Source organism: Anarrhichthys ocellatus, unplaced genomic scaffold, assembly GCF_004355925.1.
Source record: "Anarrhichthys ocellatus isolate YVR2014 unplaced genomic scaffold, GSC_Weel_1.0 scaffold46, whole genome shotgun sequence".
NCBI lineage: Eukaryota > Metazoa > Chordata > Actinopteri > Perciformes > Anarhichadidae > Anarrhichthys > Anarrhichthys ocellatus.
Genome location: NW_022280076.1, coordinates 2679624 through 2694226, shown reverse-complemented (window position 1 = coordinate 2694226; position 14603 = coordinate 2679624). Strand labels below are relative to the sequence as shown.

General features: G+C 40.5%; 1 protein-coding gene across 1 annotated transcript in view; it reads left to right on the top strand.

Moving 5' to 3' along the window:
* The first annotated feature begins 889 nt into the window (after nt 1-889).
* Nucleotides 890-14603, top strand: part of LOC116395313 (ryanodine receptor 1-like) — a 46308-nt gene continuing 32594 nt past the window's right edge. Inside the window, exons 1-34 of the mRNA XM_031869098.1 lie at nt 890-970; nt 4775-4894; nt 4978-5076; nt 5684-5758; nt 5951-6029; nt 6112-6224; nt 6361-6460; nt 6547-6643; nt 7178-7252; nt 7344-7500; nt 7603-7767; nt 7864-7985; nt 8088-8274; nt 8411-8546; nt 8692-8787; nt 9104-9222; nt 9362-9495; nt 9614-9855; nt 10123-10315; nt 10426-10642; nt 10719-10823; nt 10928-11031; nt 11115-11198; nt 11327-11486; nt 11615-11762; nt 11903-12102; nt 12192-12366; nt 12467-12675; nt 12778-13136; nt 13258-13387; nt 13647-13807; nt 13908-14070; nt 14158-14244; nt 14357-14583. Coding sequence (XP_031724958.1) covers nt 923-970; nt 4775-4894; nt 4978-5076; nt 5684-5758; nt 5951-6029; nt 6112-6224; nt 6361-6460; nt 6547-6643; nt 7178-7252; nt 7344-7500; nt 7603-7767; nt 7864-7985; nt 8088-8274; nt 8411-8546; nt 8692-8787; nt 9104-9222; nt 9362-9495; nt 9614-9855; nt 10123-10315; nt 10426-10642; nt 10719-10823; nt 10928-11031; nt 11115-11198; nt 11327-11486; nt 11615-11762; nt 11903-12102; nt 12192-12366; nt 12467-12675; nt 12778-13136; nt 13258-13387; nt 13647-13807; nt 13908-14070; nt 14158-14244; nt 14357-14583 — 4886 coding nt within the window. The 5' untranslated portion in view covers nt 890-922. The remainder of the gene's footprint in view (nt 971-4774; nt 4895-4977; nt 5077-5683; nt 5759-5950; nt 6030-6111; nt 6225-6360; nt 6461-6546; nt 6644-7177; nt 7253-7343; nt 7501-7602; nt 7768-7863; nt 7986-8087; nt 8275-8410; nt 8547-8691; nt 8788-9103; nt 9223-9361; nt 9496-9613; nt 9856-10122; nt 10316-10425; nt 10643-10718; nt 10824-10927; nt 11032-11114; nt 11199-11326; nt 11487-11614; nt 11763-11902; nt 12103-12191; nt 12367-12466; nt 12676-12777; nt 13137-13257; nt 13388-13646; nt 13808-13907; nt 14071-14157; nt 14245-14356; nt 14584-14603) is intronic.

Below are 14603 nucleotides of genomic sequence, written 5' to 3'. Positions count from 1 at the left end.
CCAAAACTGTAAAATTATATACAAGACGTAATAACTTTTTAACAACATGCACTCTGTACTTATTAACCCTAATATTCATATTGTTAGTGTTGGCATAGTTTCTCTTTTTAATTTAGAAAGCACTTAGTTACATACACACATGCATTATATGCGGATCTCATTTATTAGTTTAGTCTTATTACTATTTGATGACAATATATTTGAAATGTAAATATTAATAAGACATCTAAATTGATAATTACTATATATACTACTGTATATTACAAATAAATAAATAAAATAAACCTTTGTCTGTGAACAGAAGTTATATAAGCTAACATAACATTATCTTGTTAATCAATTAATGCATTTATGTCTTTTATTCTTTATTGTGAATTTTATGTATATACTCCCACATGTACCGCAAAATCATGAATAATGGATAATTCATGAAAAGACTCAAATTAAATAGGTCGCAGATGATACATTGCATACTCCTAAGGTTGAAGTTTCACAACTTCAATCGTTCATTCATCGTTCATTCATTATGTTAATAAAATCGTTATCTTTATTTGGCACATTTTTCAATTGTTATGGCATTATAAGAGTTCTCACTTAGATTCAATGTCTTGCTTTGTTTATAATGCAACAACATAGTGCAAAACAATGGTCTGAATTCCCCAACAGGAACATTTGAATCACTGATTCAGCTTTGACAACTTGCTCCACCTCTTTATGATGCTGTAATGAACAGGAATGAACAGTCAATCCCTCTGCCTCATACCACAGCCAGAGAGAGGCACAGGACCCACATTGCCCTTCAGACACCTTGGCCAATATTGTCTTGCCTTATGTGGTGGGCAAATTTGCACCAGGAGTTACAGAACTGAGGGACAAACATTTTCCCATTTTCTCAAGGTTTTGCCTTTAATGCCTTGGGAAAATGGCAGAAGGTGCAGATGGAGAGGAAGAGATTCAGTTTCTGCGTACGGTAAGTGATGCTGTCTGACTCTTCTCAAACACTTTTAGTAAACATAATCAGTCGACTATGTACAATAATTAGCTATTTGCGTAATGAATTGCTGCTTCTTAATAGATCATAGACATTTACTTTGTTGAGTATTTTCTTTTCACAGACTGAGCATAGATTGACAAGGACAGGTGGCTGGTTGTGTCGGCATTGTTATCTAATAATATCCCAACAGGTCCTTGATATATTTCTGTTTTGTCTTAAAGAAGAACACTGCTGGTGCCAGGTGACAATTAATATGTAAACATATATTAGATTACCAAAAGCAATTAGATACAATTACATGAAAGTATTGTGACATTCGGACACTGACTGACACCAACTAAATTGACTTTGATGGACAATATTTACTTTGATGACAATTATGATAATTAAATGTTGATTTAAAAAAATAAGAATGAGTTCTCATGAGTAGTTTATTTAATAGGCAGTTGAGTCTAGATTGTAAATTTGAACAGATCCATCCTAAAGCAAGATTGGAGGCAGCCAGACTCATTCGATAACAAATGCTTGAACTAATAATTCATTAATAGTGAACGGTAGTGTGCTGGACTCAATTGTACTATAGTCGTGTGATGAGTGTGTGGATGTTTATGTCCTGGCTTAAGATCTTCAACAGAATAATGCTGATACGGTTGTAGAGTTTCAGCAAAAAAATTCAAGAAACAAAGTCCTTCAACAACCTGACGATGGAGTATCACCGTGTGTTGCTTGATGTTATTCCAGATGAAATACTCGGTCCTGTTGTTGTTTGCTTTTAGAGAGAATGAAAATAGGAATAAGTTAAGTATTCTGGGTTGTATTCCTTTATTATTTATGTTAACTAGACAAGTTCATTATCTCGTAAGGAGTAACCACCAATTTCCATCTACCATTTTTAGAAAAAATTACATTTGACAGATGCAGTGTCCAAAACCTAAATAGTTTGATTGGTGATAACTTAGACCAAACATCATGTAATACGTACAGATGGACGTCATCTGTTGCAGAGTCCTCATTCTGTGCTGTTTAGAAGACGTAACTATTTGTAAACACTAATTGATCACTTACTGTGTATGATGTCCCACAACAAAATGTAATATGGACATATCGGGTCATTCCACACACTTCTTCTATGTCTTTGTATTAATGCGACCCAAATTAGTGATTTTGGTCACATGTATTTTTGATATAAACATCCTGCATAAGGAGGTTTCAGTATATTTGGAAGTGTTACATTGAAGTTTAAAAATTTCTACTTCATTTGATCTCACAGTGCATGTTTTAAGATATTTCGTTGAAATCAGTTTATTTTTGTTGCATTACTCATCGCTGAGCTATCTCATTCCCAGTTAAGATCTCTGTGCCAAAGTCTACAGAAGGGCATTGTAGGCTTGCAAGCAGTCTGCTGTATCCAACACGCTCTATTTGGATACTCAGCTATTGTAGATGTTTCACATAGTGTCACTTGAGTTTCTCTAGTAACTGGTAACTCTAGCCCCGACACTGATTATCTATAGACTGCATTATAACTAACACTAGTAGGCACTTGATTATACGTTGTGCATCCTGAAGTGTGTTTTTGCTTAAAGAGACATCTACTTAATATTTAGTTGAGCATGAACACAATCAAATTCAAATGTCCTCTTTTGCATATTTAATCTAGCAGCTACATAAATCATCTTTTCAGTTCGCATTGTCTCACGGTTTGTAACACAGTGCTAAAGATAAATATGTTAACAATGTGTCATAAAGTCACCGTCAGTCTGAAGCTGTTCACCCTGAACTCAGAGTTCTATATATACTGTGTGAGGATTAACAGGTTCAAAGCTTGGCCCATTTCAGCACCTGCTTACTTCAGTCCATGTGGGAACTTCACTGCTAAAGTAATACTAGAAATGTTTGTTATCAGACGCATGGTTTCAAAAACATTTTGTCAGATTTCTATAATAGTTCTTACATGGCAAATCTTCCAGCAAAGACGGTTGATATTTCCGATAAACACCCAGCTGCCAGCCTCATGTTGTCATGTTGCATCTGTCTTTCAGTCTGTCAGTCAGTCTGTTGGTGTGTCTGCCTGTAGACACATTCTTGTCCACACAGTAACTTAATAAGAACAGAACGTGATAGGAACTCGATGCTTACTCCTGTCGTATGCTATGGTGGGATTGTCAATTTGTCGTAGGGTCGCTAATATTTTGCGGAATTGTCCGTATGGTATCAACAGCTGTCACATGCTTCAGGATAATGACTGTTGTAATTTATGAGCAAACTACTAACTTGACTTTCAAGTCCACTGTTTAGGTATTTCATTGTTATTGTTAAGATATTTGAGATGTCCAGGGATTCAGGATGTAAGATAGATGAAGAGGAAACAGACTGCACCAACTCCCCTGTACAACAAGCTCACAAATCTTTACTCTGGCACAATACAAATTCTTGTTTCCAGTTTCCAGCTTCAGAAACAATAAAGCACAAACTACATTAACTTGTATAATAGTTTAACACAAACCGACATTTGACAACTATGTTGAACTTGTAGTTTTACAAAAAAGACAATTGTTATTTACTAGCTTGTGCCTTGATTAAGGGTATGAATGAGCCAGAAACATTTGCTAATATAAAACACAAACATATGCGCATGAAGGATTGAGATAAGGTGAACTTTGAATATTCCTCTCCTCAGCAAGCCGACTAATTACGATATCGAATCTGTCCAATTTGGGCTCTCTGGCAGTCAAATCCTAAATATCTGTTGCTTTCTAGAAGGGGGTGTGTGAACAGCAGGTGCAGCGGCCTGAAATAGAGATCAGAGGGGGAGTGGCTGGGGTCTTGGAGCCAGCGAGGTGGGGAGATTAGAGCTGGGCCGGTGACAGGCACAGAGAAATACATTAACAGGACAAAAACAACTGAAGGTTAAGAAAAGCTGTGTAAAGAAACAGCTGTTTTTGCGTGTTGTATAATTGATGTATTGCCAAGTTTCTGTTATTTATTTAGGCCTCAATGTCGTCTCTCGTATTAAAGTTTGTTTGGTGGCCAAAACTAGATTATTTATGTGGTGAGATACAGTCAGACGTCGACGCTATCTGTGTTCCTTTGTTAACAGCTTCCTTGGTGCGTAGCCACCTCTAATTTTGTTTTACTTGTAATGTAACCCCTTGCAAATATAGTACAGTTTGCGTCATATGGATTTGACCTAGCAGAGCCACGAAGGCAAGTTTAATATGTAAGAGGCATAATGTAATCCGGGATCTACAGGATGCATTTAAAGGGGCATTTTTACACATCAAAGTCTGTGAAGTATGTAAAAACAAAGCAATGAAAAGCCTTTTGTGCTCCAAAGGGCAGCCGCACAAAGTCAAAATCTCGCTCCTCATCCCTGCTTGAGGCTACATTAGCTGCTACTAACACACACCCGAATCTCCAACCGAGCTTTCGGCAGTTGAGTTGCATTGTGGGTAATGTAGGGGCCAGGTTTACCAAAAGGATAAAGAGCGAATGGATGGAAAATAACAATATGATGAAGAAATTAAATCTGTCCTTGTTTTATATAAGGTTGATGTTTTTTGTGCATTGTCCCAATTCAAAAATAGAAACAACTTAACAAAAGAAAATGTCTCTGGTTCTGCTGCATCTATTTTTCATACTTTTTTCAGCTAATAAAAGTGCTTTGCTAAATTATTGTAGTATTATTTTAAGATTAAAGTTGTATAGCATTAGAAGATATGCAGTTCTTCTTTTGAAAATTGTAATATTCACTTTGGACTTTTGTTTTTGTTTTTGTAGGATGATCAGGTGGTGCTGCAGTGCACTGCATCTATTCTTAAGGAACAGATCAAGCTGTGTCTGTCATGCGAAGGATTTGGGAATCGTCTTTGTTTCCTGGAGACCACCTCCAATGCTCAGGTAGTGAAACTGCCTGATTTCTTTTTTCTGTGAGAATTTTAATTCATACTAATCACAGGGTTTACTGGCTTCCTGTGTTTCAGAATATCCCTCCAGACCTTGCTATCTGCTGCTTCATCTTGGAACAGTCCCTTTCTGTGCGGGCATTACAGGAAATGCTGTCCAACTCTTCCGTGGATGAGGTAAAACACAACAGTACTGTTTAATTAAAATGTGCTGCTTTTCCATGGGATGTGCGCCTGATACAATAAACAAATTCAATGTCTTGTTCATTCAACAACTAAAACCCACTTTGTTTCTTTTCCGACTTGACGCCACTTGTTCCTTCACTCTGCCACCTGCCAACCTTAGGCTGTTGATTTGGACAAATGGGTATGTTCTCTCACTCTATCACTGTGCCACTGAATGTCTGTCCAATGCTTTAGCCTCAGAGTTCACATCATAACTGCTTTGGGGCTACCTTTCACACCTTCATTAGTGTTATCATACATACAGCCGTCGTGCGACATATCATACCACTTCGTTTTTGCTTTGCTCATTTGCCTCAGCTGTTCTGAGATAACTTAGTTTGTTTCATATCACTTGCACTACAATTGTAAGATTTGGCTGTGGTTTTTATTCCTCCTCACTGAGTCTGTAAACTTGCCCTACTGTCATTTCGATATTAACAAATCAAAGTAGTCACCTTGAAGGGTTTTCAAAGGGGCAGCTTTGAATACGCTGACCTCCTGTCATCCCTTGTACATTTGATTGTCTCTAAATCTGCCTGCCTCTACATCCTTCTCCCAGTCGTCACAAGGTGGGGGTCACCGCACCCTGCTGTATGGACATGCCATCCTCCTGAAGCACACTCACTCCAGCATGGTGAGCACATTTCTTTTGTGAACAATGTTTATTAGTTTGATGGTGAGCCCATTTACAATCAATGATATGGCTAATGGTGCTCTGTCCTGTCCTCTATAAGCAGCAGTTATCCTCACAGTATTATTCTCTAAATTAATTTGAGTGCATGTCATCTCACGCCACTAAGTTGTTCTCCCTCTCTTCGTGCTGCAGTACTTGTGCTGTTTGACTACTTCGCGCTCACTGACAGACAAATTGGCTTTTGATGTGGGTTTGCAGGAAGATTCCACAGGTGGGTATGAAATTTACCGTCCATTATGTCGCACACACGCCGATGTAGATTTCTGCATTCTAGATCTAATTGTCCATCACAGGAGAGGCCTGCTGGTGGACCATCCATCCAGCCTCCAAGCAAAGGTCTGAAGGTGAGAAGGTCAGGGTGGGAGATGACCTCATTCTCGTCAGTGTTTCTTCAGAGCGATACCTGGTAACCATGATTTTATTTACTTGCATTGTACAGTTACAGGTGAGATTGGCAGTCGAATCAGGCTCCTTATATCGAGTAGTCGACTATTCGGGGTCTCCTCTAAATCCTACCAATATAACCACCTGCACTTTTTCAGCATTTGTCCTACGCCAGTGGTGACTTGATGGTAGATGCCTCTTTCATGCAAACACTGTGGACCATGACCCCTGTGATGTCTGGATGTGAGCTGGCTGAAGGTCTGTAATTTTATTCTTGCTAAAAAAAAGTCTCTTTTGTCCATAAACCTGTCCACTCTCTCAGCAATATCACTCTTTTCCTCTAGGTTTTCTGACCGGAGGGTACGTGCTCAGGCTGTTCCATGGTCACATGGACGAGTGTTTGGCAATCCCAGGAGCTGAACAAGGGGACGACCAGCGCAGGTGACCAAAATCTTTCATTGCTGTACTTGCCACCAAATGTTTATGTCATTCTCAACCATTTTCCAAAGCATAGCATATGTTTTTCAGTATGTGCTCTACATTTTAAAACACGCCTCTTGTGTGGGGACTCTATTGAAAGCTCTTACACCCCTGTGACTTGAGTTTGGCTAACAAACAATGAAAAACAACTCCCCTTATTCTTAGCATGAAATGCAAATAAATATAATTAATATTTTTTCTGTTTGGTTAGATTTGGCAACAATGCTTGTTAATGTCTCTCAGCAGCAAGGGGTTTCCAGAGTGGTCCATGCTTGCAACCTGTATCACCATATAACTATGGAAAAACTGACAAGTGTTCATTGTGATGTGCTACCTATCTCAACACAGTTTCAAGATTCTGCAAGTTGATTGTCATAATGTACTAGCATGAACTGAAACCACTGTAAATTAACAAAAACATTTTTAAATTTTTCCAACCTTAAATTTCCTGACACGTGTAGCACGCCATTGTTTGGCATGTTATTGTTTTTTCAGAGTTGCTCATTATGAAGGAGGGGCTGTATGCAGTCATGCTCGATCCTTATGGCGACTTGAGCCACTCCGTATCGGGTGAGTAACTTGATTCCCTGCATTAAAAAAACGTGTGTTACCACACTCATTGTTAGTCACTTTAAACTCGTTCATTTGTGCCCGTTGGTAGTTGGAGCGGGGGTCACATTAAATGGGGCCAGTCTTTCCGGATACGTCACATAACAACAGGCCGATACCTTTGTCTGGATGAAGAGAAAGGACTGCTGCTGGTGGACCCGGAAAAGGCAAATTCCAAGATGTCAGCCTTCTGCTTCAGGATTTCAAAGGTCATTGTCATTCAAAGACACCTGAGCCAGAAATCAATTAAGTGTTTGAGACTCCATTGTGTCGTGTGTAGATTTTTACACACTTTTTCTTTTTTACCACAGGAAAAAATCGAATTGATCCAAAAGCGAGATGTGGAAGGCATGGGCACGCCTGAGATTAAGTATGGAGAGTCCATGTGCTTCGTACAGCATGTTTCAACTGGCCTCTGGCTCACATATGCTGCTGTTGATGCCAAATCTGCCCGCCTGGGTCCTCTAAAGAGAAAGGTAAAGCAGGATTAAGTCAGCATGTACTGTATGTACAGTATGTTTGGTTGTTGAGTATATACTTGTGTTTTAAGAGCACCTGTGTTTAATTCTTAGGCCATACTCCATAAAGAAGGTCACATGGATGATGCACTCACAGTGGCTCGATCTCAGACCGAAGAGTCCCAAGCTGGCAGAATGATTTTCAGCACATCAGGCCTCTTTAACCAGTTCATCAAGTACACTACTTCAGTTTATTCAAATCTTTGCCAATAGCCATGTTTTATAAAGGTTATATCATGCTTTTTGTGGTATTCTCATGTCCTTTTTAATGTCTCCAGAGGTTTAGATGCTCTGGGTGGGAAAAACAAATCTCCCAACTCCACATCTCTGCCTATGGACACAGTGGTGCTCTCCCTGCAGGACCTCATTTTTTACTTCCGACCCCCCGAGGAGGAGCTGGAGCACGAGGACAAACAGTTCAAGCTTCGCTCCCTCAAGAACAGACAGAACCTCTTCCAGGAAGAGGTTGGTCTAACTACTGACGAATGACTATTCATGAAAATGTTTTACAGTGGCATTGGGTTTAAATTTAGTTTGGTTGATTTATATCCTTTCAATATTTGTATTTGAGTTCTCTATATGTTTTTATTGTTTTTAACAGGGAATGATTACTCATGTCCTGGACTGTGTAGATCGCCTCAATGTCTACAACACAGCAGCTCACTTCTCAGAGTATGCTGGGGAGGAAGCCGCAGAGTCATGGAAGGAGATAGTAAATTTACTGTATGAATTGCTTGGTATGTCCATCTGGTTATTTGTTCTATGCAATCATGTCGATTCTAGATCATTCACTATCCCCTCCCCCCCCTCATATCGAGCCACCTTTCTTGTTTGTGAATGTGATGCATTAACAATTGTTTCTGCTTCTCTTCCTTTGTGAAGCCTCTTTGATCAGAGGCAATCGTGCTAACTGTGCCCTGTTCTGTGACAACCTTGACTGGCTGGTCAGTAAATTGGATCGTTTGGAGGCATCTTCAGGTATCTAAGACACATAGTAGCTCATTTAGATGCTGTGACTACAATGAACATTGTATTTTTTGTTGTTTGGTCTTTCCAAAATCCAAAATGTACGAGACTGATCATGTTAACATTAACTGTGAATGATGATATGATGCAATTTAATAATATTTTTGCAACAAACAACTATGAATAGATTGGTGTGTTGCATTCAATTGCGTTATATTTTAAATTTGTTCCTGTTATTGTGTCCAAGGCTGTATTATATTGTATTGTGCTTTTCTGTCATGTACTGCCAGTGTTTATTTATGTATATATTGTCACATTTTTATGACAGGAATCCTGGAGGTGTTGTATTGTGTCCTGATTGAGAGTCCAGAGGTGCTGAACATTATTCAGGAAAATCACATCAAATCCATCATCTCTCTGCTGGATAAGCATGGCCGCAATCACAAGGTCAGGAACGTGTAACACGTTTTACTTAGCTGTTAGCTGAGCAAACCCAATTGATTGATTGCAGTTCATATATTCTTTAATAGATTAAATATTGAGCTACAAAGCAGCACTGGAACAATCTATATCCCCTTTTTGGCAGGTCTTGGATGTGCTCTGCTCTCTGTGTGTGTGTAATGGAGTGGCGGTGAGGTCAAATCAGAATCTCATCACAGAGAATCTGCTTCCAGGTCGTGACCTCCTACTTCAAACCAACATTATCAATTATGTAACCAGGTGGGTCAATGTGTGTCAAAGCACTTTGGTACAGGCTTAAAAAAGCTTTATGCTCTTTCTTCTGTGCTGAAGCCCAATTATCAAAACATCTGCACATTGTTTTGTAAATCTCCTTTAGCATTAGACCCAACATTTTCCTTGGAACTTGTGAAGGATCCACTCAGTACAAGAAGTGGTATTTTGAGGTGATGGTGGACCAAGTGGAGCCGTTCCTTACAGCTCAGCCATATCACCTGCGTGTGGGTTGGGCTCTGACGGAGGGCTACAGTCCTTACCCTGGTGGAGGGGAAGGCTGGGGGGCCAACGGGGTCGGGGATGACCTCTACTCCTACGGTTTCGACGGGCTTCACCTCTGGTCAGGTAAAGTAAACATGGTATGACTCAGTATTTGTTGAGCACCGGCACCATCCCTGGCTCAGATGTGAACAACATATTTACAAGCATATGCATGTATTACCGTTATTTAAAACTCTTTAAATTGTATCTTTCTCTTTATTGTGATATTGTGCTGTGGTGCCAGTGTTGCCTACTTTTTCCTACATTATGCATACAAGTTACTCAGATAAACTCCTTATAATTTCATGCACATTGACAAAATACAAATTAATTCTCTCTGTATTTCCACAGGACGTGTTCCGCGTCATGTTGCCACACCCAATGAGCACCTCCTGGCAGCAGAAGATGTGGTCAGCTGTTGTTTGGATCTGAGCGTGCCCAGTATTTCCTTCCGTATCAATGGGCATCCTGTTCAGGGCATGTTTGAGAACTTCAACCTGGACAGCTTGTTCTTCCCTGTTGTCAGCTTCTCTGCAGGCGTTAAGTAGGGCATTTTGCATTATAAAATGAAGAATTATTAATGGATTCTTTAATAAGTACAGTACCATTGTGTCATTTTTATGATTAATGTCAATTTTCCACTCTGAATTCAAGGTTGCGGTTTCTTCTCGGGGGGCGTCACGGAGATTTTAAGTTCCTCCCACCTCCAGGATATGCTCCATGCTATGAAGCAGTACTGCCAAGGGACCGTCTACGGATCGAGCCCATCAAGGAGTATAAGCATGATTTTGATGCCATTCGCAACCTGTTGGGTCCAACTCAGTCCCTCTCACATACAGCCTTCACTCCTGGCCCTGTGGACACTATACAGGTAAAAATCCTATTCCAGTCTTTTTTTTTTTCATTCTCATTTTTTTCCTCTGCACTGAATTTCAATATTCTTTCAGATTGTACTTCCTCCTCATTTGGAGCGCATTCGAGAGAAGCTTGCAGAAAATAGCCATGAGTTATGGGCTGTTACTCGCATTGAACAAGGGTGGACCTATGGACCAGTGAGTGTTTGCAGCCTTTCCCATAGAAAATGTTGCTGTGTACACAAAACTTTCCCTTGAAAAAATCTTTGCACTTTATTAATTTAAAAAAAATCATTGTTAAGTTTCGTGACGACAACAAGAAGCTGCACCCCTGCCTGGTAGACTTCCAGAGTCTGCCTGAACCAGAGAAGAACTACAATTTAGCGATGTCAGGAGAGACACTCAAGTAAGTCAGTGCCCTCATTCAGCTAACCGCACTGTGCTTTCATCTCATTGTATTTCTAACGCCTTGTGTAATTATTTTCAAAGAACTCTGCTGGCACTAGGCTGTCATGTAGGAATGGGAGATGAGAAAGCCGAAGAGAATCTGAAAAAGAACAAGCTCCCAAAAACGTGAGCTGCAAGACATTAATTTATGCTGATAAATCTTGTTAAATTGATCTATTTTATCATGTGTACTGTTAATGGCCTTGTAAAAGATATTTGGGGCCCATTCTGATCACAAAATTGTTGTTTGTTAGTTACATGCAGAGTAGCGGATACAAGCCAGCCCCTCTGGACCTCAACTATGTCAAGCTAACTCCTAATCAGAACGCTCTAGTGGAGAGACTGGCAGAAAATGGACACAATGTGTGGGCAAGAGACCGGGTTCGCCAGGGCTGGACATACAGTATTGTGCAGGTACCACCATTCTTTTTATAATGTTGTTAATAAGTCAGTGTCGACAATATGATGGGTACATGCTGCATACATTTTCTTTTCATAATTTTGTTCCTTTACATTTTTATGTTTAATATTTTCTTGCGTAGGATATATTGAACAAGCGAAATCCCCGTCTGGTTCCTTACAACCTGCTAGATGAAAAGACGAAAAAAACCAACAGGGACACAGTTTGCGCAGCTGTTCGCACTCTCATCGGATATGGTTACAACATAGAACCACCTGACCAGGAGAGCAGTAAGTTTGCACTGTTATCTACAAACGGGATGGCATATTTTATTATTTCATGCATTCCTACAAGAATCGTTAGTAAAGTTGCAGGTGTTTTATCAAAACTACAAGCTTTTCTTTTAATTACTGTGCTTGTGTTTATGCAGGCGGGCATGGACCAGCAACTGGTGATAAGATCAGAGTGTTCAGAGCAGAAAAATCTTATGCTGTCACACAGGGGAAGTGGTACTTTGAGTTTGAGGCTGTGACAGTCGGGGAGATGAGAGTGGGCTGGGCCAGGCCCAGTGTTCGTGCAGACACTGAACTTGGTGCAGATGAGTTGGCATATGTCTTCAATGGCTTCAAGGTGGGAGCGAGACGTACTTTTCATGCGTCTAAAGTTGTCCAAAGTCTCTGTAATACTAACCTCTAAAATAAGCAATTTTCTTTTTTTAGGCCCAACGTTGGCACGTGGGAAATGAGCCATTTGGTCGACAGTGGCTATCTGGTGATGTGGTGGGTTGTATGATCGACCTCACGGAGATGAACATCATGTTTACACTCAACGGAGAAATGTTGATCAGCGACTCAGGCTCAGAGATGGCCTTTAAGGATATCGAGATTGGAGAAGGTAAGTACAGTAACAGCTAATAGCAAATTAAGTTCTCAGGTAGAGACAACAGGTTTGTGTTTCTGATTCTGATGATCATGTATGTATCTAACATCCCTAGGCTTCATACCTGTGTGCAGCCTGGGCCTGTCCCAGATCGGCAGGATCAACTTAGGTCAGAACGTCAGCAGTCTTCGTTATTTTACCATCTGTGGCCTGCAGGAGGGATTTGAACCCTTTGCTATCAATATGAAAAGAGACATTACCATGTGGTTCAGCAAGAGCCTTCCCCAGTTCATCAATGCGCCCACTGATCATCCTCACATGGAGGTACTGTGCATTATTTGTTTTGATGAGATATCTCTTTGTTCCCATTATGAATAAGTTAGTATTTTCTAGATCACCACCGGCCCCCTCTCATTTATGTTCTAGGTGTCCCGTGTTGATGGGACAGTGGAATCTGCCCCTTGTCTCAAACTGACCCACAAGACATTTGGATCACAGAACGCCAACACAGACTTGCTATTCTTCAGACTCAGCATGCCAGTTGAGTTTCATGAGACCTTCAAAGTCCCAGCAGGGACCACCCTTCTTACCCGTGCGCTGACAATCCCTGAGGATGAGGCGTTAGAGGTGGACCCAGACTCTGACTTTGAAATACTCAAGAAGTCAGCTACTCGCAAAGAGCAGGAAGAGGACAAGAAAGAACCGTCTGTGCCGAAAGAGATCCCTGCCATTAAAAATGGAGAAAATGAGAAGGATGCCTCAACTGAGAAAAGCAAGAAGAAAGGGTTTGTATAGATTCATGCACATAGTAGAGTGACTTGACTTGACAAGGGGTGTATGGGCGAGAAGGCAGGCATAATATGTTTACATTTTCATATAGTGAGTAATCGCTGCTGTTATTTACAGATTCCTTTTCAAGGCTAAGAAGGCTGCTTTAATAAATCAACCACCTGTTGTTCCCACCATGCCCCGCTTAATGGAAGATGTGGTGCCAGATGACCGGGATGATGTCGACATCATCCTCAACACCACTACAGTATAACTAAAGCTTTTATTTATAGGGTTTTCCTATTCATAACCATGTCAACTCCGTGCACACTTTGCTCATTTGTACTTATACTGTTAAATGTAGATACAATAATTAACATACAATATAAAAAATGTTGCCTATATTACAGTATTTTTCATATTGAACTTGTCTGTCAGTACTGTGATGACTTTAACTTTTGTGTTGAATCATATCCACCTGAAACTGTACAAATGTTTATTTCCCATTTCCCTTCTTCCTTCGCCAGTACTATTATTCTGTGAGAGTGTTTGCGGGGCAGGAGCCCAGTGGCGTGTGGGTGGGCTGGGTCACACCTGACTATCACCAGTATGACCCACATTTTGACATCAGCAAAGTGAGAAATGTAACAGTCACTGTCGGCGATGATAAAGGAAACATACACGACAGGTATGTTACTCTTCTCTAGACAGAAAACTAAAAAAAATATTAATTTTCTTTAAAAATGACATAAATGCATGCATACGGATTGTTTTTCTGTCTTCCTCAGTATAAAACGCAGTAACTGCTACATGGTATGGGGAGGAGAGTTCAGCAGCTCCCAGCAGACCCGAGTCAGTCAAGAGGATTTTGTGATTGGTTGTCTCATTGATTTGGAAACAGGACTCATGACTTTCACTGCTAATGGAAAAGAGATCAACACGTTTTACCAGGTCAGATGAGCTTTTATCTGGTATTCATACAGGTCCTTATGAAGTCTTGGTCATTTAATGCAACCATGTTATGTTCCCCTCTTTCAGGTGGAGCCCAACACAAAACTGTTCCCAGCTGTCTTTGTCCTTCCTTCCAGTCTGAATATGATTCAGTTTGAACTAGGCAAGCTGAAGGTCAGTCACAAAAAGTACTCCACTCATGGAGACTACAATTACAAATTCCCAAGTTTCTTATGTAACAGTTCTCCTTATCATCAAATGTGTCTTACTTTACTTGTCTTTCTAGAACATTATGCCGATCTCAGCCGCCATGTTCCGGAGTGAACGCAAGAACCCTGTTCCCCAATGCCCTCCTAGACTGGATGTCCAGATGTTAACCCCAGTCATCTGGAGCCGCATGCCCAACCACTTCCTGGCTCCAGAGACAGGTCGCATTAGTGAGAGACTTGGCTGGGTGGTGCAGTGTCAGGAGCCACTCAGCATGATGGCCCTCCACATCCCAGAAGAGAACAGGTCAGAGCTGCATTGGTCTG